A 24,703-nucleotide genomic window follows, 5' to 3' on the forward strand; every position below is an offset into this window, starting at 1 on the left:
GATTTAGATGAGAAAGGAAGAATCACATGATCCAGAACTCAAACAGAGATTGAGAATATACATTTCCCCATGCTCAATCTACATAGAGAGGACGAGTTAATTTATCATGCAGAATCAGTCCACGTTGCCAACATTCAATGGATCAGATTAAGATCAGATTAACAGAGTTGGAAGGGACATTATAGGTAATCTATTCCAACCCCACACTCAAGCAGGAGACCCTACACCATTTCTGACCAATGGCAGCTCAGTCTCTTCTTGAAAGCTTCCAGTGATGAAGCTACTTTAACTTCTGAAGGCAACTTCTATTCCATGGGTTGATTGTTCTCACTTTCAGAAAGTTCCTCCTTATTTCTAGGTTGAATATCTCCTTGTTCAGTTTTCATCCATTATTCCTTCTCTGGCCTTCAGGGGCTCTGGAAAATAGATTGATCCCCTCCTCGCTGTGACAGCCCCTCAAGTATTGGAAGGCTGCTATCATGTCTACTTTGGTCCTTCTCTTCTCTAGACTAGCCATGCCCAGTTCCTGCAACTGTTCATCGTATGTTCTAGTCTCCAGTCCCCTTACTCATCCTGGCTGCTCTTCTCTGTACTTTTTCTAGAGTCTCAACATCTTGGGTATCAGATTAACTTAGACAGAGTTGAAAGGATTGTATTAATTTCAGCTTTCTAGCAAGTTCCATCTGCGGGGTCCTTGGTGCTCTCTGAGCCTGCTTGTGTTTCTTCCAGATGTTTCATTACCCAAACTAGGTAACGTCATTCCATCTTTTCTTCGCTTTGTATAATAGATACAATCTGAGATATATTCTCATGGTTATTCTTCATGCCTATTCTATTTACTCAAGGCAATCCTCCCTTTAAATGAACATTTGTTCAGGTAGAGTTTGGCAAAAGGTCCCAAAGATGCTTTTCCCCCCAAAAGGCAACTGGACTTTCTTATGTGTGTTTTTTTAATACTTTGAAAATGTTTTCCTTCTCATCCAAGAAGGCTCATCAAATCTAGGTTTCTTCAGTTCTTCTATTAGAACTTAAGAAGCTTCTCGAATGAGAAGCAAAAGGTTTTCAAAGAAAAAAACCCCAAGAAAGTCCAGTTGCTTTTGGGAAACAGCACCTTTGGGACATCCATGACCTGAATGACAGAGAATCTCCATAGATAGTTTGCCAAAATGTTGTGAATGGACATTGCAAGCTGTAAAGTTTTGGAGATACCTTTAAAGAGAATTCACTCTCTTAAAGCCAGAGAACATAGAGCTTACAACTTCTCCTATTTTGGTCCTTTACCCAGAAATGTATGGAAACAAGAAAATGTTCAGCAATTCAACACTCCTGGTGGTCCAACTGAAAAACTGAAGTCTCCTCCCCACCCTATAACAGAAAGCATGAGTTTGTTTCCATTATTGACTTCTCTCTCTTTTTCTCCTTGAGTTCCTCCTCCTCCAAATATTAGAAGAAGATACAGCAGATACAACAACTAACAAAGAAGATCCAGAACTTGTAGACAATGTGTGTATTTCTCAAAGATGGGGATTCTTTTGAAGTTGGAGGACACGTTATTGCAAATTAGGAGGAGAAGAAGAGATAGATGGCAATTCTGTTCATTTAGAAGGGCAGAGTAATTTTTGCCGTGTGATCCATTACAATATTGTGGCTATAATTTTCTCCTGCTCAAAGGAAAAATCTTCCTGGAGAAGATTTTTACATCCAGAAATGCAACAGAAACAAAGGAAGCTGTTAGATGCCCACCTTTTGATGAGGAATCACGGGCATGGGAGAATCAATCCTCGGGGTACTTGTTGGCATCGGAATTGGACGTTTTGATCTGGGAAGAACACAAGAAAAGAAGTGGTTATTGAGCAGCTGATTATTTTCTACATCTTTTAGCCAATTTATTATAAACCATTGCCAATATTTGCTTTAATCTTTGCATCACCCTTCTAGTTTTATTAATGCATCATCCATTTTTTTCCTCCTTTTCAAATCTGGGCATGTGTCCTTAGAGCCTTCATTCCATTCATCTCCTTCTTCTCAAAAACACAGGAATTTCAAAATTGCAACTAAGAAGAAAGAGTTTCATATAAGTATAAACAAACACATGAAGTCAGAGCCTTAAGTTGCAAGAAAACAAGGAGAAGAGAAGGTGAGGTCTAAGGAATGACATTTCTTTACATTCAGTTGTCCTCAAGGCCATGGAGGACACACAACTTCATAGGTTGAAAAAAATAACACACCAGGCCGATGTCCATCATTATCTACTTCTTCTTTCCTTCTACTGGGTCATGATTGGGTTGCTCACCCAACAATTACCGGTATCTGCTTAATTTTACATTTAGACCTTCTAACTATACTCAGCCAAACAGGCTGGGGCAGAGAGAGGAAACTGGACAAGCTACTGCACAGAGATGTCTGAATTCAAACTAAAATAATAAAAGAAAAGAAAATATTAGAGAAACTAGAGATGAAGCATATATTAAGGTTGAATAAACATTGCAATATTTATCTTTCTTGGTTTACAGTCAGGATGTCCACAGGAGAGAGTCTAAATGTTTATTTGATTATACCATTGCGACTGCTATTTTGACTGGTTTGCCCATTAATCTGTGGATACTCCTAGTTGGAGTTAAGGATTGGCGCTAAATTGAGCCTCTTCTGATCCTGGGTTTTGAGCTGTAGAAGCAGGTAGCTACAGAGGGGAAGACATGACATGGTCATGACATCAACAAGGCTTGTAGCACATGGCAATGTCTGTAAACTCTCTCAACTACACTGGTTTTTAGAAAGCCAGATCCTGAAGATGAAGCTCAAATACTTTGGCCACCTAATGAGAAGGAAGGACTCACTGGAGAAGACCCTCATGCTGGAGGGCAAAAGAAGAAGGGGATGACAGAGAATGTGGTGGATGGATGGAGTCACTGAAGCAGTAGGCAAGACCTTAAATCGACTACGGGGGATGGTAGAGGACAGGAAGGCCTGGAGGAATGTTGTCCATGGGTTCTGATGGGTCGGACACGACTTTGCAACTAAACAGCAACAACTACACAGGTGTTTAAATAAAAAAAATGGTTGTCAAGGTTCAGAGTGTTCAGAAAGGAAAATGTAAAATGCAGCTTCTTGGCAAAGCCTTACTCCATTCCTCTTTTATTTCAAATGCTGATGTCAATTAACCCGAAGAAGCAATTAATATCGTCCTCATATTCCTAGATGGAATGAGGAAGAACAACTTGCTTGCTAATGCTTTGCTGTCTGATTCCCTGGTTGTGCAATGTTCTCTCCGCTTGCAAATATAGAGGTTTACTTTAGAATTAAATTTGCACCTCCCGTGTTACATCTACTGCATCTTCTTTCAGGGTCCACAAAGACAAATTCACCCTTTGTCACAATGTCATGAAGCAGATGCTAAGGTTCCCGTAACCTGCTGTGTATGTCATGCTAAACCAGGGGGGGGGTGCAGGTCAAACTTGCTTTCATTGAGGGATGCATCATGGTTGTGTTTGACCTTGGGGGGTTGGGGTGGACATGGCCAGCTCAATGTCACTCATATCAGGGCCGCCGGTCATGGCCCAAGCACTCTGCCAGCAAAAACAGGCTCCCGAGCTCCATTTCCAGCTACCACGGCTTCCTGCAACCCTCTGCCAGTGAAAACAGAGCACGGGAGGGCTGCGCGCAGCCCTCCTGAGCTCCATTTTCATTGGCAGAGGGTTGCAGAAGGCCATGGAGACTGAAAACAGAGCTCGGGAGCCTGTTTTCACTGGCAGAAGTGCTGTGGGCCAGTCCTTCGCTATTTCCAGGGTGGCCTTGCGGGCAAGATCTAAGCACCCTGTGGGCTGGATCTGGCCCCTGGGCCTTGACTTTGACACCCCTATGCTAAACCATGGTTTGCTTAAGCATAACTTTGTGAATGGCTGATTTCTGAAACCATGGTTCTACAAAGAGTATAAGATGGATTGTAATAAGATGGGTGTATTTGCATATATCTTTGAACATGTACACAGGCCTAACCAAGCTCTAGGCTGACTAGAGCCATCAAATCAATATGATAACATTGAACTTCGGGTTCAATATTCAGCCAAGCCCAGGCGTGGGATTCAGCCAGTTCGTACGGTTCGTCAAATTGATTGTTGCGAGGACCCGCTGGCCTCGCCCACCATGAGCGCCCTCCCAGGAGTCTCCACATGGCCCGTTCATCATTCCAGGTGAGTGCAGGACCCACATGGAGGCTATGGGAGGTCAAAAAATAGATCTACCAGAAGTCTGGAAAGGCCTATTTCTGGCCTCTGGAGGGCCTCTGGAGCCTGAGGAAGGCCATTTTCACCCTCCTGGAGGCTCCGGGAAAGTCTCTAGAGCCTGGGGAGGGTGGAAAAATGGGCCTACCAAAAGTACCAGAAGTCCAAAAATGGGCCTGTTTCTGATCTCCAGAGCCCAGGAGAGCCTGTTTTCGCCCACCCAGATGCTCAAGGAAAGCCTCTGGAGCCTGGGGAGGGCAAAAATGCCCCCCCCCACCATGGTGCAAGGCAAGGGGCTGAGTAAGCCATGCTCACCATGGCCACGCCCACCCAGCAACTGGGCAGAGAACCGGTTGCTAACATTTTTGAACCCATCCCTGGCCAAGCCACGTTTGAATCGAATCTTCAAATTGAATATCTGAGCTGTCCACGCTGACCCAGGAAATGATCTCACCACATGTCTGTTCAAATGCTTTTGAGAACCTCCCTGGGGTACAGAAGTGAGACCTCGCACACTTTAACCTGCATTCTGTTCAACAAGGAGACTAGCTAAGTGTGCTGGCAAATCCAGAGCAATGCAGAGGAAAGTTACATAGACAGTATCCTTCACTGCTATTTAATCTCTATAGGTTACCAATTGTGAATTTATTGACTTCATCAAGATTCCTCCACTGAACAAATCTACTTAAAGTTTGCAAAGAAAGATATCCTCCCTGCGAATGGTTTTGAATCAATTCCAGAAAGCTAGAATTGAAAATAAATTATTTCTTACTCACTTCTCAGCTGACTTGAAGCATTTTTTCCTCCACTCATCAAATTTTCACATTTATTCACTAACATTTGAATGATTGACAAGGTTCACCATTGCAACAAGGAAGATAACCTTTCAAAACTGTTAAATCAAGATCATCTTCATTTGCCCATTCGTAAAGTAGTAAAGGTGGGATAAAAAACTTCTAACAAATAAACAAGTCTTTCTTTCATTTATATTCTGGATGCCATAATAGATCATAATTTATATTTTAGAAAGATGTGCTGAGCAAATGCATTTGATCCGAAAGAGCAGGGAGATTATCAGATGCTAAATCTGTTGTTAAGTCAATCCGTTGAACACCATCAATCTTTGTTGTTGGTAATGGCTTGTTTCCTACATTAATGGTGGACCATGGAGGAATTTCTCCATGGCTTGAAAGCAGAACTGGGATTATTGCAGTTTTGCTGTAGCTATTTCATCTTTTTCAAATTCTTTAACATAAAACATGATCCGTGGTTGTGATGGAAACATCTCTCATGCTTAATTGACCATTCCTTGACATTTCAAACAAAATAAAAATGTATTAGCTCCAACAGGCTGTTGCAGCCCCCACCCTTCTCCTAGAAGAATGAAATATTCTAGGAAATATTAAAAAGACAGAATATTATATTTCCTTGGATGAGAAATGGAGGAACATGTTTTTTTAGGCAGGAAGAGAGACTCACTCTTAATAGCCCCCACCCTCCTCAATACCCACAGCAGATGTCAGCACTTAAGAGATAAAGAGATATCTAGGTTTATTCATAAACAAATGCCCTCACCCAAGATCCAACAAAGGTAGGATGGGTAATCTCTACCCATCTAGCAACAGCACTCATCACATGGCACCTGGGGAGATTACATCACCTAGTAAGGCTCAATCATGTTTGGGACTCAAGACACTACAAATTCAAGACAACCAATCAGAATACATTTTGTACTCAGCAACAGGAAGCTCCAAGGCGGGCTCCAAGAGGGGGTATAAATCTATCTATCTCCCTCCCAATGTGCTTTTTCTTTGCCCAGGACCCAAAAATCCACCTCGTCCTGTCCACCATTAAACCATATTCCAAGCAATCTCCATGTTTCCAGTGGCTTTCTTCCCACTTGCAACTGAACCCAGATTTCTTCAACAAGGCAATGCAAAACAGAAGTCATTCATGCTCGTCCTTCTGTATCAATGTACTAACCACCAAAGAGAACCGTTCTCACAATCTAATAGGGCCACTTATACAGTGGTGGGTTCCTAACTGGTTTACTACCAGTTTGCTGAGAGAGGGTGTTTTGCGTGCATGCAAATTTTTTCCATGCACGCTGCTCGCTTTGTGCTGTGTATGCACAGTTTACTGAAAACTGTTCTGTGCATGTGCAGAAACATGCTGGCAATTGGAGAAGAGATCGGGGAATTGGTTCAGGGTGTGGCAGGCCTGGGTTGCTGCTGGTTCCAGCGACCCAGGCCGGAAAACCACTACCGGTTCGGCCAAACCGATCCGAACCAGTAGGAACCTCCCTCTGCACTTATGTCAAGGCAGTTCTAGTATTTTTGACCCAGTGTCTTTAAAAGACTTATAAAATGGGTAAGACAATTGATCAGCTATAGGCAGAATTGGCAAATCATATGATAAAGGGTGAAGGTAAAGGTTCTCCTCGCACATGTGTGCTAGTCGTTCCCGACTCTACGGGACAGTGCTCATCTCTGTTTCAAAGCCGAAGAGCCAGTGCTGTCCGAAGACATGGCCATGTGGCCCAGCATGGCTAAACTCCAAAGGCGCATGGAGTGCTGTTACCTTCCCACCAAAGGTGGTTTCTATTTTTCTACTTGCATTTTTACATGCTTTCGAACCGCTAGGTTGGCAGAAGCTGGGACAAGTAACAGGAGCTCACTCCGTTATGCGGCGCTAGGGATTCAAACCACCAAACTGCCAACCTTTCTGATTGACAAGCTCAACATCTTAGCCACTCAGCCACTACGTCCCTAATCGTATGATACTTATCTTCTATTTAGGGCAGCCTGATAGCTAAAGCCAGAAGATCTCCATCACTTCGGTATCTTCAGTATAAATCCTATGGGTGATTGTTCTGCATCTGTTGTCATTATTTGATCTTTTTTATACTTAATTTTAGTCCCATTTTTTCACTTTAACTACCAGCCCCACGAAACACTCTCTATCTGGCTTTGTAATTTTGAAGAGAAGGAAGGCCAAAGTCTAAACAAAGCATGACTTCTAATTTCTATTTTCTACACTGAGAAGCAATATTGTAAAGCAAGCAGGCCTGTAATAACTTAGGCAACCACTAGATGGCAGGAAAGGAACATGTAAAAAACTGGCTTTGTTGCCATCTAGTGGTGGTTTGGAATTTTGCAGGCCTAATCATTGGAAATGATTCTGCTTGAGGGTCTCAATTAACTATGCAGTTTTTCTTACTTTTAATCAACATTTATTTCTATATAAATTAGTGTAAAAAACCCCTCTCTCTCCATGCAAACAGTACAGCAATAGCTTTCGAAAAGCAAGATCTGCCAGCCTATTGAGTTTTCAATTCAGCAAATTTGAGAAGCAAGGGTAGGCCAATAAAAAGACATTCCAAATCCTATAGAAGCTACCATATTGTAAATAACCCCCATGAAACTGTCAGAGTCAGAACTGATAAAGGAAATGTCATTGCTGCAAGGAGCAATCTGGGAAAAAAGCATTTCTTTCTGGCAGTAGCAGAAGTCTACATTTCAGATCTCATAAAAGTGGACCTCGTATTTCTCCATGTTCCCTGCCACCCCCCAATTCGGGGTAAAGGAGACCTTGTTGCAAAATACCTTTCACTGAATTTTTATGTGCTTTTTTTAATAGAGTCACCTCAATCTTCCTAAACTGAAAAAAAAAAATACCCCAACCTAAATAGTTGTATCTGATCTTCATTTGAATTGCTCTAGCTCTGTGTTTACAAGTCAGTTCTGGCCAGAACTTTTCTATTACCAGAGAATCTTGCTCAGGAATTTACTTTAAAGGTAAATGTTCCCCTCACACATATGTGCTACTTGTTCCCGACTCTAGGGGGTGGTGCTCATCTCCGTTTTAAAGCCAAAGAGCCAGCGCTGTCCAAAAATGTCTCTGTGGTCATGTGGCTGGCATGACTAAACGCCGAAGGTGCATGGAACGCTGTTCCCTTCCCACCAAAGGGGGTTCCTATTTTTCTACTTGCATTTTTACATGCTTTCGAACTGCTAGGTTGGCAGAAGCTGGGACAAGTAAAGGGAGCTCACTCCATTATGCGGCACTAGGGATTCGAACTGCCAAACTGCCAACCTTTCTGATCAACAAGCTCAGCATCTTAGCCACTGAGCCACAGCGTCCTCTATACTGTATAATGGGGCCCAAAATATCACATGTGGAACAGAGGTGGGTTGCTAATATTTTCACTACTGGTTTGGGTGCGCTTGGGCATGCATGCAACCATTTTGCTCATGTGCAGAAGTGTCTGAGCGGGTGGGTGGAGCCTCCCACCACCGCTACTACCAGTTCAACCAACCCAGAGGTGGGTTGCTGCTGATTAACCAGCAGCAACCCACCTCTGATGTGGAACCTTTAAGCTATCTTGAAGTAGGAAGGCAAACAAGCATTGATTTTTATTTTGTTTTAGCTAGTAACTTATCTCTGCATACTTTTGAAGAGTAAGATTCAGGTTGTAGTTTGCTGATTTGATCAGATTCTGGGCCTCTAGGTGGGTCATGCCATCTGTGTTGACGCCGTCAATGGCTACCACCATATCCCCCTGGGTCATCTGTGACTGGGCTGCCTTGCTGCCAGGGGTGATCTGTAAAAGAAAGAAGAAGAAGAAGAAGAAGAAGAAGAAGAGAAGGTCAACAATATATACCACGCATCTCTGGATTCAGGTCATCTAGAGCAGTGGTCTCCAACCCTGGCAACTTTAAGACCTGTGGACTTCAACTCAGCTTTGCTGGCTAAGGAACTCTGGGAGTTAAAGTCCACAAGTCTTAAAGTTTCCAAGGTTGGAGACTACTGATCTAGAGGGTCACCTTACTGTATATAATTGACAAGGTCAGGTTTAAACCATGCTTGGTGCCCTGAGAGTGCGGTTCTCTTGTTCCATTTTTTGCAAACCAGAAGGCACAAAATCAAAAGAAGACAAAATAGGAGTCAAAATAAAACATAAGCACCAAGCAGGGGATGAAAGTCAAAATGATCCATGACTAATCTCCCTTTGCCAAGACAAGGGAGGACTTAGCTTCCACGGGGCAGGGAAAGAGTGGACAATTTGGAATAAGCCAGACTAAAAAACGCAAGAGAATTCACTCTGGCCAGGTGGCCATCAGCCAACCCATAAACATATTTATGGATCTATCAAAAGGTGTAACCAATGATGTCATTCACATGGAGTTCTCTAACTCCCTGAGCATAACCAATGGAATACAAAGATCTATCTTGTCATTTGCCAACCAATTAAACTCACTTCTCCGCCTCTCCTGCATGCATGGCATTACCTACTGTGATAATAAAATATTTGGAATGAAAAACCTACCACAGGAACCGCAAAACAGCACCGCACGCCAACCCTGAGCTGCACTTCTCTACCGTCATAACTTATTTCGGAATGGTAGAGGAATTCAAGAAATCAATGCCTGTTACAGTGAAAACCCATTTCACAATCCTACTTTTCCCAGTTCCTGCTAATCATGATGCTTTTTGTAACTCTTAAACTGTATTAAACTGATGGTTATGCAAAACTGAATGGAACAGCCACAATTTGCCTATTCCATATGTTATTCACATTCATCGCTCTTCTAGTTTTTTGAAAGAGGTGCGCAAAGGAGGTATTTACACTAGCGCAGTGATGGCTAACCTTTTTGCCATCATGTGCCAAAAGCAGGGGGACTGCGGGGGTTGTACATGTACATGCCCACACCCAAAATTCTATGCGACCTTCCCTCACGTATGCGCGTGTAACCCCCTGCGCTCCCCCTGCTTTTGCCTCCTGATGGTGCGGTGCACCTGTTTTTCGCCCTTCCCAGGTTCCAGATTCTTTCTAGGAGCCTGGGGAGGGCGAAAATGGCCTTCTCGCCCCCCCCCCCCAAGGCTGAAAGCGGCCCATTTGCTGACTTCCAGTTGGACCAGAAGTCCTGTTTTTCACTCTCCCCAGGTTCCAGAGGCTTTCTAGAAACCTGGGGAGGGTGAAAATGGCCTTCCTCACCCTCACCTCCCTGGAGGCCCTCCGGAGGCCAGAAATGGTCCATTTTCCGACTTCCAGGTTGCTCATTGGGTGGTTTTTCTCCCTCTGGAGGCTTCAGGAGGCTTCCCTGAAACCTCAGGAGAGCGAAAAAAAAGGCCCAACGCACAAACTGGAAGTCCATTCCCAAACTTCCGGTTTGCGCATTGGACGTTTTTTCACCCTCTGGAGATTTCAGGGAAGCCTCCGGAGGGCAAAAAACAGCTGGAAATCAGTGGGCCAGCACGCGCATGCGCTCTGGAGCTAACAGGGCAATGCCTCGCATGCCTTCAGAAATGGTTCCACATTTCACCTGCGGTAAGCATGCAACAGATTTGCCATCACAGCACTAGTGCATATATTACTAGTGCATCACTAAGAGTTTCTGAAAACAAACAGGATCCGAGGTAGCAAGTGCAGATTTTGTGGACAAAATCTATTTTGATGTCAGAGAACCACAACTCATGGGAAGCCTCAGTCATAACAATATCAGGTTTTCAATTTCAATTATACAGGATGTGTTTGTGTTTATGCTTTTATAGTTACAATGTACACTGAAGATGGCATTTAATTTTGTTGTATGATGTACAATGACAATAAAGCAAATTAAACTTTGCTCTCCCTTATGCTTGCACACATTTCTGTACATTTGGAGAAACTTGTGATGAACGGCGGGGTCTCTGCACCAGTGGTGGGTTCCTACCAGTTTGGCCCAGTTCAGCCGAACTAGTAGTGGTTTGGCGGTATGGGTCACTGGATCTGGCAGTGACTCAGGCCTGCCACGCCCCAAAACTGGTTCCCCGTGAGCAGCGCCATCTTGTTTTTCAATTTTAATTGCACTGCACATGCATGCGCAGCACACATCAAGTGTGCGTGTAGCGCGCACATCAGTAGTGCCTGCCAGAACCCACCCCTACTCTGCACCCAAAAGATGTGGTGGTGGTGGGGGGGGACAATGATGGTGATTGTGATCCAAGACCCTTCTCTTTTTTAGGTGTGCCTCATATCTGATGCATGTGAAAAGAGGCAGGACTTCACAATCAAATGAGCCAGTAAATGAAACCTTACCCCTTTGACATGCCTCTGGGCATATATAAAAAGGAGGTGGGGTTGGGATCACATGTTTGTGGCTTCTAATTTAACTTTTTTGATCGCCTTCTGTCTGTGGCAATCCCTGAATATGCCTTAGTTGCGTTGAACGAGCCAACAGGCGAAGCCAATTTTTCTAACAATGCAGATCCGTTCCTGTTGAAATATGTTCCACTGTTTAAACAATCAAACACGCCATGCATAACGCAGTTGGTTCTTGATACTTAACAAAAAGCTATGCAAATACATTATCCGGATCACCCAACTTTGAGATGGGGATGAAAAGAAAAACAAGACCAGCATTAAATGGAGACAAATGGCAACTTCAGACTATTGCCGGAAGGAGCAATCTAATTAGGGTTCAGCAGCTGCTTTGGCTTCTGGCAGAGACAAACCCACACAGTCTTCTCAGCAATAGTACAAGAGTGGTTTTCTATCACCTTCAGTTCATGTTGTGTCTTAACTTCTCCATCTAACTTACAGCCTTAGTAAAGTCTGCGAAAGTTCATCCATCTAACCAGAAATGGCATTCAGGAACCATATTTTCTATGGTCAAAATTGGGCTCATGTAACATAACTCCTCAGACATAAAAGATTCTGCTGGTTTCAGAGCTGTGATTATTTATCAAACAGAAGCAGTAATGTGTGAGCACAACTCACACAAGCTCTTTGAAAAAAGGGAGAGAGAGCCCCTCTCCCTCTAATAATAAACATTGCGCCCATCTTGGGAACATTGCTGTCTATCTTGTCAGAATAATGTTAACTATGTTAACTTGCTGATGGATTCAAATTCAGGAAAGCCAATGGTGGCTCATTCACACCTGCTTGTACTTATCAAGGATGAAGAGTCATTGCTGAACCTTTGAGAGGAGGAAGAGGAAGAGGAGGAAGAAGAGGAGGAGGAGGAGAAGAAGAAGAAGAGGAGGAGGAGAAGAAGAAGAGAAGGAGGACAAGGAAAAAGAGGAGGAGGAGGAGAAAGAAGAAAATGGGGAGAAGGCGGAGGAAGAAGAAGAAGAGGAGGAGAGGAGGAGGAGAAAGAGGAGGAGGAGGAGAAGAGGAGGGGAGGAGAAGAGAAAGAGGACAAAGGGAAGGAGGAGGAGAAAGAAGAAGACGAGAAGGGGAGGAGGAGGAAGAAGAAGAGGAAGAGGAAGAGGAGAAGGAGGGAGGAGGAGAAGTAAGAGAAGAAGAAGATTAGGAGGAGGAAGAAGAAGAATCATTATCTCATGGACTTCAATATAGGTAATTGACTAATCAAAGTTATGACAGACCACCTGAAAGCTACTTCCAACCTGGTTCCAAAGTTCCAACAACTCCCTCCACCATTCATACCACCACACACATGTAAAAACTAATATAGTCAAGCTGAAAAATTATGTCTTTTCATTCACCTAATTTTTGTGATGATTCCTCCTATGAAACTGGAAGAAGACCAAGTCAAGCTGCTCTATCCTTGACCTTACCCATGAATCAAGCCCAAAGGATGCAAAATATGACTATTTTTCAGGCGTATCTGCAGAACAGATATTGTATTGTAGTTGTGGTGAGTTACCAATCTCTTTTCAGAGGAACCTCTGCAAATCTCTGTTTTGCAATCACTGCCCCTCCCCTTTCCTTCCATAGGGAGATTTAAATTCCTTATATGCACATTCTAAATATAGATTTCCAAACTCTTAAGGAAAAAAAAAACATCTTGCAGTACAGCAATTTTCGTGCCTTTATCTCTTCCCGGGCTGCTGTAGACTCCGAAAGTATTGGTGTAAGAAGTGTCTGACACATATCACCACTCAACAGCTCCTGAATGGAATTATTCATCATACTCCCTGCTTGTGTAGGAGGTTCCATTAAGAGTGTAACAGATTAACAGAGTTGGAGGGGACCTTTCAGGCAGGGGTGGGATAGAAAAATGTCTCTGCCCGGTTGATGAGTAGACATGGCCATGGTGGGCGTGGCCTACCCAGCCTTCTGCACCATGGCGGGGGGTGTTGTTTTTGCCCTCTCCAGACTTTGGAGGCTTTTCTTGAGCCTCCAAGGGGGGCGGAAACGGCCTCCCCGGGGCTCTGGAGGCCCTCTGGAGGCCAGAAATGGGTCCATTTTTGGACTTCTGGTACTTCTAGTAGGCCTGTTTTTTTGCCCTCCCTAGGCTCCGGAGGCTTTCCCTGAGCCTCCAGGAGGGCGAAAACATCTTCACCCAGGCTTCAGAGGGTCTCCGGAGTCCAGAAATGGGCCCATTTCTGGACTTCTGGAAGGCCTGTTTTTTGGCCTCTCAAAGCCTCTGCATGAGCCCTGCACCTACCTGGCATGATGAATGGGCCGCGTGGAGACTCCTGGGAATGGTGGGGAGAAAGGAGCAGGGCCAGATAGTCCTTGCAACAACCAGTTTGGTGAACCGGATGCAAAATTAACATCTGGTTTGCCCAAACTGATGCGAACCGGCTGAATCCCACCACTGCTTGTAGGGTACTAGTCCAACTCAGATGTTGCTCAGATGGGTTATTCTTCAATCTAGATTGTAAAATTCCCTGATCAGTAATGGTGTCCTCTTTTCTTCACTACCAGTTCGGTAGCGAGAGCGCGTGCACAGACATCTGGGCATCCTTGATGATGCCTGGGTGGGTGGGCGGAGCCTGGCGCTGCCACCACTGCCTGTCCGCCCGAACCGGTGTGAACCGGCAGAATTCCACCTCTATCCCTGATGGTCCCTACATGGCAGAAAGCATTAGAGAGTCTTGAGGCCCAAACATGATAGTCATATAGGCAAACAACATTTATTTTACAAGTCACAGACAATCATCTATGATGATGCACAACATGGGGCAAGGAGGATGGTGGTCAAAATGACAATGGATGGGCATTGTGCTATCCATGTGGCATTATTGTGCAGTGTGCAACATCGACAAATACAATGACAGAGGAGAACCTAGGTCTTTATCATAGCTTGGCCTAGGTCTTATCTTCATTGTTACCCTAAACTGCAGTCAAGAATGAATTTGTGAAATAAAAAAAAACTTGGCTTGGTTCAAAGATGAAAACATCATCTCATCTATCCCAAGTTTCATGCTGGAAGGACATCAAGTTAGAAACAATCCTATTAAAGACAGATGCGAGTCCCTTGGACTGCAAGGCGATCCAACCAGTCAGTTCTAGAGGAGATCAACCCTGACTGCTCTTTAGAAGCCAGATCCTGAAGAGGAAACTCAAATTCTTTGGCCACCTAATGAGAAGGAAGGACTCCCTGGAGACCCTCTGGGAAAGATGGAGGGCAAAAGAAGGGAACAACAGAGAATGAGGCGGCTGGATGGAGTCACTGAAGCAGTCAGCATGAGCTTAAATGGACTCCAGAGGATGGTAGAGGACAGGAAGGCCTGGAGGAACATTGTCCATGGGGTCACGATGAGTTGGACACCACTTTGCAACTAACAACAACATAGATAGATGAATTTCAACTGTTTGGTAGGTGAGAGATCTGGGCAAACTCCTTTGAAATTAAGCAAGACAATCTCCAAGTAAATAATAGTCTTTCCCCTCTCCCTTCCCTTAAATTTTTTTCAGGGTCCCTGGGACATTGCAGTGACTTCTCAGTATTTTGACAAAGTCCACGAGAGCTGAAACATCCAGAAAAGAGATTAACACTGGACAGAAAAGCAAACTGAAGGGTGACTGAAGAGAACCCACTTTAAGCAAAGGGTATGCTTCCAGAACAGATCCTCCTCTTCACGCTGAAGAATAACTTACTAAAATTAGACCCTAATTGATTTCCACTATCTGTTTCCAAAGAAGCCCAAAGCACATGTTTAGGACATAATCAACAGTAAGCGACCTTTCAAAGCACTGTGACAGATAAGGTAATGCCAGCTCAGTTGTATTGGGGGAATCGTGGAGGATGGGACAACACACTCTTCTTCCAATCTAGAAGGAAGACCTTCTAAAAAATCCTCTACTCACAATAGAATCCCTTATAACACCAGATTTGAAATTTTGGGCTTGGACAATCTGGAACTGTGCTGCCTGTGATATGATCTAAGCACAGTACACAAAATTGTCTGCTACAACGTCTTACCTGTCAATGATTTCTTCAGCTTCAACCTCAATAATACACGGGCAAACAATCAATACAAACACAAAGTAAACCGCTTGAAACTCGATTGCAGAAAATGCGACTTCAGCAAAGGGTGTCAATGCCTGGAATGCTCTACCTGACTGTGTTGTTACAGCCTCAACCCCCACAGCTTCAACCTTAAACTGTCTACTGTGGACCTCACCCCTTCCTAAGAGGTCCATAAAGGGGGTGTGCATAAGCACATGAGTGTGCCTAATGTCCTGCTATCCATGTCCTGTCCTACTGTCCCCATTTATTTGTATTCATTTCTTTCATTCATATCTAAGTTTATAATTATACCTGCTATCGTATACAAGTTTGACAAACTAATAAATACAAATACTCTCTATCAGCTGATCTGCAATCTACCATCTTAGAATGGAATACCCGGATGGTTCCTAAAGGAATTACTTTCCTTGCATTTTGCTTCTATCAAATGAAATGTATGCAGGTAAGCTGAACCATTTCAGACAGCAGATGTGAGTTTATGGAGTTGGATGCTCCCCTATATGGAAACCATGTTGGAGTATTTGCAAAATGGGCACTCCTAAAATGGAAATTGCTGGGTGGTTACTACATATTGTGATATTGGATTCCTCTGGCAACTCAGTAAAAAAAAATCAAAGCTGGTTGCATGTTCATTAGCAAATATGGAGTATCTACTCATCAGATACTTTGAACCTCATAGCAAAGAGATCTGTAGCTGGAGAAGGAACTGCTCCTGTTTTTCCTTTCATATCATGTATGTGAAAGTGTAAGACTTTCAACATCTCATTTTGTCATTTATGAAATGTTCCAAAATGCCATCATTTATTATAACAGTCAACTGTCTGTTGACAACTGGAAAACACTTCAATCAAATTCCATTAGAGATCAGTTGCCTATATATTTATTGAATATGCATTGAGATTTTTTAGCAGTGATTACATTCAGCATTCAGCTTAGTTCACTGGAGAAAGCAATTATGGTTTGGAAGAGTTAGTGTTAAAAGGAAACCAGGCCACTAAAGAACAGGACTGGGCACCATCAAAAGTGACACCAGCCAAAGTTTAGAACTCAACTCAAAAAAGCTGTGCAAGACCGGAAGATGTTCAGAGACCGGGATCATAGAATCACTTGATCAAGTTGGACACAATGGAATGGATAACCACATCATTAACCGTATCAGAAGTCCAGTGAAGTCCAGCAAACTTAGCAGAAGTCCATTTTCATGTCATACTTATCAGTCAATTACTCAGTTTATGTAACCACTAGCTGGATACCCATGCTTCGCTATGAAACTATGTGATTGGGCTTGATAAATTGACACTTAAAGCTTGAAAATTAAGGAGTAGTTAAAAAAAGGAACTGTATTATTTCGTTACCAGCATGTTAACATAAGGCAACTGGCAGTTGGAACAGAGTTCTTTCCAGGTGGGGAGGGTGAGTAGAATGTCTAACTCCTAAGCATCAGAGCGTGTTAATACTGTATAAGAAATACTAATGATCTGATGGTCATTTTGAGAAATCCTTTCTTAGCAAGCACCTAGAAGCCAAGAGGAACATATGTGTCAAATTTCAAGTTTGAAGGCTTTATGGTTCTGGAGATTTCCGTGATGAGTGAGTGGCATTTGGCTTTTATATATATCGATGTTAAACTCTATATGGTTTGCTTAAACTTGGCTTAGTATGTTGAGTGAAGCTAAGCCATTGTTGCAGGTTTTAGTTTATGGCTCAGTTTAAACAAACCTTTGTGACTTATTAGGCAAATAATGGCTTATAGCCATGTTGCATCTGGCTGATGGCCACAAATAACAGTTTACCAAGGTATTCCAGACAGAACTGAGTTTCTATACTTTCTAGTGAGTTTTTACATATTTTTAAAAACGTGACCTGGAACCAGCAACTATGCAATTCATGGTAAAAATGTTCACTTGCAGCCAATGAAATCTGAACCTTTACTAAGCTTCTTTTGTCTTCCATTTTTTGCCAGCTCCATTGGAATTATTTTTTAAAATCTCTTCTTCTTTTCAAAACCACGTTTCAAAGAGATGCGTAAATCAGAATTGTAGGTGCTACCCAAGATAAACACTGCATAAACCTCTATCTTTTCCTTGGCAAAACTATTGTATTCCAATTACTGTGTAGGCCCAACTGGTTAAGATGACATTTCATTGTTCTAATTTCTTCCCTTGAGGATTGGTGCTGGATAGAATTAATAGGTTCCCTTTCCCTAGCTTATTGGTATAAAACAAATTATGGAAAAGAACTTTGGGTCTCCATATATTCACGCAGCTGTAAAATTTCGGCATTTTTCATTCATTCAGCACATCCAAGCTTGAAAAAACCACATCTATCAGACATTCAAGATAATAGGAAAAGTCTTAACAAGATCCTCATTGACCTGAATCACTTTCATCCTTTGCAACTTAAAAAAGGATTGATTCAGAGGATAACCTGACTGAGTTGATGGTTGAAATAATACTGTCAGATCCCTAAAAGTGCTACTGCCATTCAGTTGGGAGGAGGGAGCCTCGGAGTTAAATCATTAGCCACATCTGAAACAACTGAGTTTTACAACTTTACAACTGGTTTCCTGTCACCGGGAGACTGAAGGTCCCAACATCTCTGGAGGGATGTTTATGGTAGCCATATATAACTTTGATGTCTAACTAGAGATAGTCATGGGAACGTGTGCTTTATTGACTCCCAGGGCAGAAGAGTTAAGGAAGCATCTTCACACTTGCGTATTGGTCAGAATCTGCATTCGGACAAAGGAGAGGGGTCATTATCAGCTTAATCCCATTTGCATGCCTAAAGGTTTTCAGATGCTGCTTTGCTTCTAATAGTTTCCATCCTAACTGATTAAAGGTTCCTTTTGAAATAATCTGTTTCAAGAGTCTTTACTTTCTCAAGTTACAAGAGGAGCCATTACAAATACACTTATACATTGCATGCTGTTCCATGCACCCGTTTAGAATATTTAATCCCTGCAGGTGCATGCCATGCAGAAATAAGAATGTTCCCCCAATGTTGTGGTTGATCATTTCCTTTGTCCTTGGTATGGTTATCTTCTCTGCTGGCCCTTTGCCAAAACACCATGCTGTGGCTTGCCAGCTGGAAGCAACAGACTTGGATGAGGAGAAGGTTGGGGAAGAACTTGGGCCAGTTCTGGAGCCTGGGGAAGGTTCTGATGGATGCTCAGCACAGAGATAGACCCAGGGCCATCTGGCATTCCTGAGCCAGAGAGGCAGCTGCCTTTGGAGTCTGAGATAGTAAGGAGAGGACCATCTGGGCCTGTTCCAGAGCATGTATCAGTGAAGGGTTCTGGATCCCGGTGCAACCCATATGGTGCAACGGGTTTGGGTGTCCACCACATGAATACATGCATCATGTGCATGCGTACTTACTGCCTGTGAATGCTCTGCAACACTCCAGCTGCTTGGCGGACCGTCGCACAAGCACCGTACACTCTGTGCGCTTGTGCAGAAGCCCCAAAAACTTCAAATACTGGTAAGGAGGGCAGGGGCGGGTAGGCCATCCAGAGCACCATACCAGAACGGTACCTGGTGCTCCCAGCAGGCACCGGTACCCCCCGTACCGGGTGTACCGGTCGGAACCCACCACTGGCACGTATGCACAGAGCAATAGGCGAGGTGAACAATGGAGGACAAGGAGTCAGCTCGGGAAGCAAAACAAGGTGGATGCCGAATCGGGGAATGTCCCTCCCTGCTGGGGAATAAATAGAAGGAAAGGGGTAGTGGTTGTTGCTGCCTTCCCATCATCTCTGGAACAATTGGCAATGAGTTCTGACCTCGACTTCCCCAAAAAGTATGAAGCAGATTCCTGGTCACGACAAAACCCCTTTTATTAAATGAATGTAATTCCTCTCATTCATATTCAGCAAAGGCTGTAAACAGTTTTTCAAGGAATATTATGCCTACAGACCTTATCTATCTTGGAAGCTGCATGTAATATTTTCAATGAGGTTCTGTGCAAGGAAAGACTTGCACAGAGTCCCTGAGATTCATGGACAGATCTTCACACTCCTGAAATGAACGAAACGAATGAATTGTTTCCTGCAAAAGCCCACTCCCCTTTCATTCCTCTTTTATTTCCTATGGAAGGGGTCAATCACTTTCCACCTGTGGGGTTTACTCCCAAGTCTACACTGATTTCTGAATTGTTCTTTTCTTCTGACAGCTCTGTGCATGCGCACACTGGGAACAGGCTCCAATTGTTTCTCTGCCTCACTGCTGTCTAGCTCTGAAGGCAGATGATCACTGCCAGATGGCCTCAGCCCTATCTCTGCCTTTGATGCAGAGCCCCTGTCTGAGCCTTCCCCAGACTCCAGGACTAGCCCATGTTCCTCCCCAACCTCCTCACTGTCTGACTCTGCTTCCAGCTTTGCTGGCCGCTGGTGGGCCACAACAGAAAGTGATGGATGAGGTCCAATAGCAACTGTCCTCCAGAAAATGTCTTCAAGTTTCTTGAAGCCCAATTTAAGGCATGTCCTGATGCTACATCATTTCCTATCCAGAATGGAAAATCCAGAAGATGCAATCAAAGCAGCCTAAATTAAAGGGTTTGGGTTGGGTTTTATAGTCCCCAGCTACAGAATGGCTTAACAACAAACGCTGTGCCAACTTTAAATGGATGTGCCCCGAGACACATCTCGGAGGCTGTTAGCAAAGATAGTTTCTTGATTGCTAACGGCTCTTCTGGACATTCATACAGGCATTGCTGCTGTTTAGGTGTAATCACAATTCTGGGATGAACCTGGTAATTGCCAAGAATTGTCTTCTTTCTTTATTAGCCCCAATGAAGAAGCTAAGGAGACAGCTGGCATTTGGAAATGGTGAAATGCAACCGTTGAGGTGTACATTGTTATTCAAAGTGCAATTCAAGAGATAGACTGACTACGCTCCAGTAATAACCATGTCAGAGATTCCCCCTCTTTAATATAAAAGCTTTTTAATTTGCAAGTGCTGTTCTTTAAAATCTGGCTGCACTCCTATATTAAAGAAGCCTGAATTTTTGGAGACAATCTTTGACTAACCAGTCTTATAATGCAAGAGAAAGAGACGTGCATTAGAATCCGCTTAAGAGCAGAGGAAACATATAGAAATGGATAGCCCTAATTCTTTTAAATTAGATTAATGGAGGTTGTTGTTTTTATAAATGATATGACAGATTTCATTCTTTGCAATAAAACTCACAACAGGAGAAAAGGAATGGAAGTTAGACTGCAGTTCCTTAGGAAAAATAATCATTATTTTTCAGTAAAGATAAAGGTTCCCCTCGCACATATGTGCTAGTTGTTCCTGACTCTAGGGGGTGTTGCTCATCTTCGTTTCAAAACCAAAGAGCCAGCACTGTCCAAAAGACATCTCTGTGTCATGTGGCTGGCATGACTAAATGCCGAAGGCACACGGAACACTATTCCCGTCCTACCAAAGGTGGTTCCTATTTTTTCTACTTGCATTTTTAGATGCTTTCAAACTGCTAGGTTGGCAGAATCTGAGACAAGTAATGGGAGCTCACTCCATTACGCGGCACTAGGGATTCGAACCGCTGAACTGCCAACCTTTCTGATCGACAAGCTCAGCATCTTAGCCACTGAGCCACCTTATCTTTCGGTAAGGTGCTTCAAAAAGATGGCTAACTTCTGGTAGTCATGAGGGTTTAAAAATTGTGATTGGGGGGTTTCTATCCCCAAATCTAATTGGTGGACTTCAACTCCCACAATTCCCTAACCAGTATGTCTGGGTGGAGAATTCTGAGAGTTAAACTTCACAGGGTCCTAAAATTGCCAAGGTTGGAGACCCCATTTTAGAGATTGTCCCAGATGCCAACTGAACAAACCATGTGGTTTTGTCTACCATAAGATATTGTCTTTCTGAACATTTAATTTACGTAATGCACCACAAAATATTTGCAATTCTTTAGTTTTGAATGCAAACAAGTAGGAGCAAAAATAAAAGGGGAAAAAAAAGAACAGACTTCAGTAATAGATAAAGTCTTAAGAAAATAGCTTTTGATGCCCTTAAAATAGAAGACCTTTCTAGGGGCTTGGAGAATTATGGGAAATAAACTTGCTCAAACAAATAAAATGCTTTCACTTGCCAAAACATTGCATGCCAGATCGTGTGTTGGAGTGAAAGTGACTGCATTCTTTCATCTCCCTTCAGAGATCTTTAGTCTGATTTGTTGAGTAATATAAGGGAAAACTTTGTAGTCAGATTTGTGTGACAATAATATCAGCATCTGCTTGGGACGGCATTCTTATCCTGTCCTCTTTTTTCATCGCCAGTGACTCTGGAGGAATGTGTAACGTGATCACTTGTGAAGTGGGAGAGAGAAGGCGCAAAAGGCTATCACTTTGTTGGGGCTGTTCTTCAATAAGATAGGCAGCCCTGCCTTATGTAAAAGCTAAGTTACTATGCACGGTGCCATTTGGACTACGGCTGGAGACACTATGTGCCTACGGGATGGTAGATAGAAAGACAAACACATCTCTCCTGGCAAAATTCATCTGTGAAAATAAGTGAGGATGTGATTCAATGGTGGGTTGCAGGAGATACACTCTGGTACAGGCGTACTGGAGCCTGCCTGGACCACCAGGTACCGCTCCAGTACTGTGTTCCAGAGGGCTCACTCGCCTGCCCGTGCTCCTTATCTGTCTTTAAAAGTCTTTGGTGCTTCCGTGCACAGCACATGGTGCATACAGTGCCGAGCAGCTGGAACATAGCGGAGGGCTCACGGAGGCATCGTTGGACAGCAAGATGCATGTGCTCTCTGTGCATGTCCATGTGGACAATACCGGACCCATTCCAACCATACCAGTTGGAACGGCATACGGAACCCACCACTGATGTGATTACTTCTCTCTGCCACTGAGATGGATGGATGATGACATATGGAGGTACAGATAGATAGGTGATAGGAGATAGGAGGGATATGTATGTATGCATGTATGTATGTATGTATGTATGTATGTATGTATGTATAGAGATAGAGATAGAGATAGAGATAGAGATAGAGATAGAGATAGAGATAGAGATAGAGATAGAGATAGAGATAGAGATAGAGATAGAAATAGAGATAGAGATAGAGATAGATAGAGATAGAGATAGAGATAGAGATAGATAGATATATAGATATAGATAGATAGAGCATCATTCCTTGAAAATAAGACCCACCCAGAAAATAAGCCCTAGCATGATTTTTCAGGATGCTTGTAATATAAGCCCTTTCCCCAAAATAAGCCCCAGTTAAGATAGTCAGCCAGATGGACACTTTTCTACTGCATTTCCCCCCAAACAAGACCTAACCAGAAAATAAGCCCTAATGCATATTTTGGAGCAAAAAATAATATAAAACCCAGTTTATTTTTAGGGAAACAAGGGTAGATGTGGATGGAGAGAGAGGGGGGGAGGGAGGGAGGGAGGTAGATTGGATGGATGGATGGATGGATGGATGGTTAGGTATAGTAAGTAGCTAGCTAAAAACTTTAATTCTAAATTCTGCCTTAGGTATGAAAACAGGTGGGTGGGTGGGTGGGTAGATTGAATGGATAAGGTACCAGGATTGAAACTGGGAGACCATATGTTCTACTTCTGCCTTAACCATGAACCTAGTTGAGTGACCATGGGCCAATCAATCTCTCTGAGATCTAGGAAGAACAAAATGGCAAACTGTTTTTTGAAAATCTTACGAAGAAATGGCAGCGATTAGTCCAGGCCATCACCAGCAGTCAAGAGGCTCTCAAAGGCACAATACAACTACACACACAATCATCTTTCACCAGTCTCCTTGTCAACTCAGTCAAGATATTCAGGGAGGATAAGTTGCTGAAATGCCAATAATGTTCTTTACAGAGATTGATAGACCCTGCCATTACCAGCAATACCATTCCCCACACCAGTGGTGGGATTCAGCTAGTTTGAGCTTGGTTCAGGCGAACTGGTTTTAAATTGCTGGCAGGCCCTGCCCCTTCTTGCCCTGCCCCTTACAGAAGTCACTACACGCCCCAGTTTGGCTCCCATGTAACTTCAGGAAGGCGTACTAGGCACACCTACTAGATGTGTGTGCAGTGTGACTCCCCCCATGGCCCATTTTTGCTCCCATGAAGCTGCAGGGAGCCCTACTAGGCCCAAAATGGGATTTGGGGGAGGGGCAAGTGCATCCCCCTGCAGCCATTTTTGCTTCCAGGGAGGTGCAAGAAGCCATGTGCTGCCTGTCACATCCTCTGGCCACATCCACCATGGCCACGCCCACCCAACCGGTCATTAGGGCAGAGAACCGGTTGTTAATATTTGAATGCCACCACTCTCCACCACTGCTTGTTTTCAAATTTGCTAGACTTTCTGAGAAGAAAAATAGTTCATGGCACCTATATGGAGAATGATTTTAAGTGGCAGGGCCTCACACAGGAACTGTACCTATAAATATACAGTAAGTCGCACATGGAGAAGTCTGCCAATACATAGCTACCTTTCAACAAGGATCAAACGGTTTAAAGCAGAGTGGCAACTGGCCCAACTATATCATAAGCCTTCTGACCACCCCAGAAATAGTTTGAGGTAGAAAGACCTTTCAGTGCAAAATTTTCCAACATGTTGGACAGGAAGAACAATATTTCAAACCAATAGTGTTCGGAATTTAACAAGGAAAACTTTGAGTGCCACTTTTTCAAATGGAGAGTTCTCCATTCGAAAAGCTTTAGCATATTATTCCCACCTGGTCTACTTTATTCACTATAATTCTGTTGCCCCACAGATTTAACAAAGTCTAAGGATAACATTGTGTAGAGGAATCATGTATTTAAAAAAGTATTGAAGTAGGCATTAGTTCAAACACACTGCAAAACCGCAAACACAGAGAGAGAAGTATAAGTATGGATTATAAATTTAAATAAGAGGAAAAATCAAGATTTAAAAGAAGCACCTGAAACCAGTTAACTCCAGTTAAAATTGGAAAGTTTTTCTATGCCAAATATTTTACCCCTTCTGACTGGGAGGATAAAGTTGCTGCAACAGTGAAGTAGGAGGTGTATAACTTTAATAAATAAAATAATGTGACCTCATTTAACACCTTCTTCAAATTTTCTAGACAATATATCAGTTTTCCACATAATCAGTTCAAGAGCTGATGATTTCTCACAAAATCCCTTTCAAGTCCCCCAATTCATCCAAATTAGGAAGGAATGAAGGCACATTTTATAAATAAAGGTAAAGGTTCCCCTTGCACATATGTGCTAGTCGTTCCCGACTCTAGGGGCAGTGCTCATCTCCGTTTCAAAGC

General features: G+C 43.2%; 1 protein-coding gene across 1 annotated transcript in view; it reads right to left on the reverse strand.

Moving 5' to 3' along the window:
- Positions 1 to 24,703, reverse strand: part of LDB3 (LIM domain binding 3) — a 138,618-nt gene that overhangs the window by 83,781 nt on the left and 30,134 nt on the right. The window contains exons 2-3 of the mRNA XM_032232242.1: positions 8,672 to 8,823; positions 1,744 to 1,819 (exon numbers count right to left, since the gene is read on the reverse strand). Coding sequence (XP_032088133.1) covers positions 1,744 to 1,819; positions 8,672 to 8,823 — 228 coding nt within the window. The remainder of the gene's footprint in view (positions 1 to 1,743; positions 1,820 to 8,671; positions 8,824 to 24,703) is intronic.

Source organism: Thamnophis elegans, chromosome 15, assembly GCF_009769535.1.
Source record: "Thamnophis elegans isolate rThaEle1 chromosome 15, rThaEle1.pri, whole genome shotgun sequence".
NCBI classification, from domain to species: domain Eukaryota; kingdom Metazoa; phylum Chordata; class Lepidosauria; order Squamata; family Colubridae; genus Thamnophis; species Thamnophis elegans.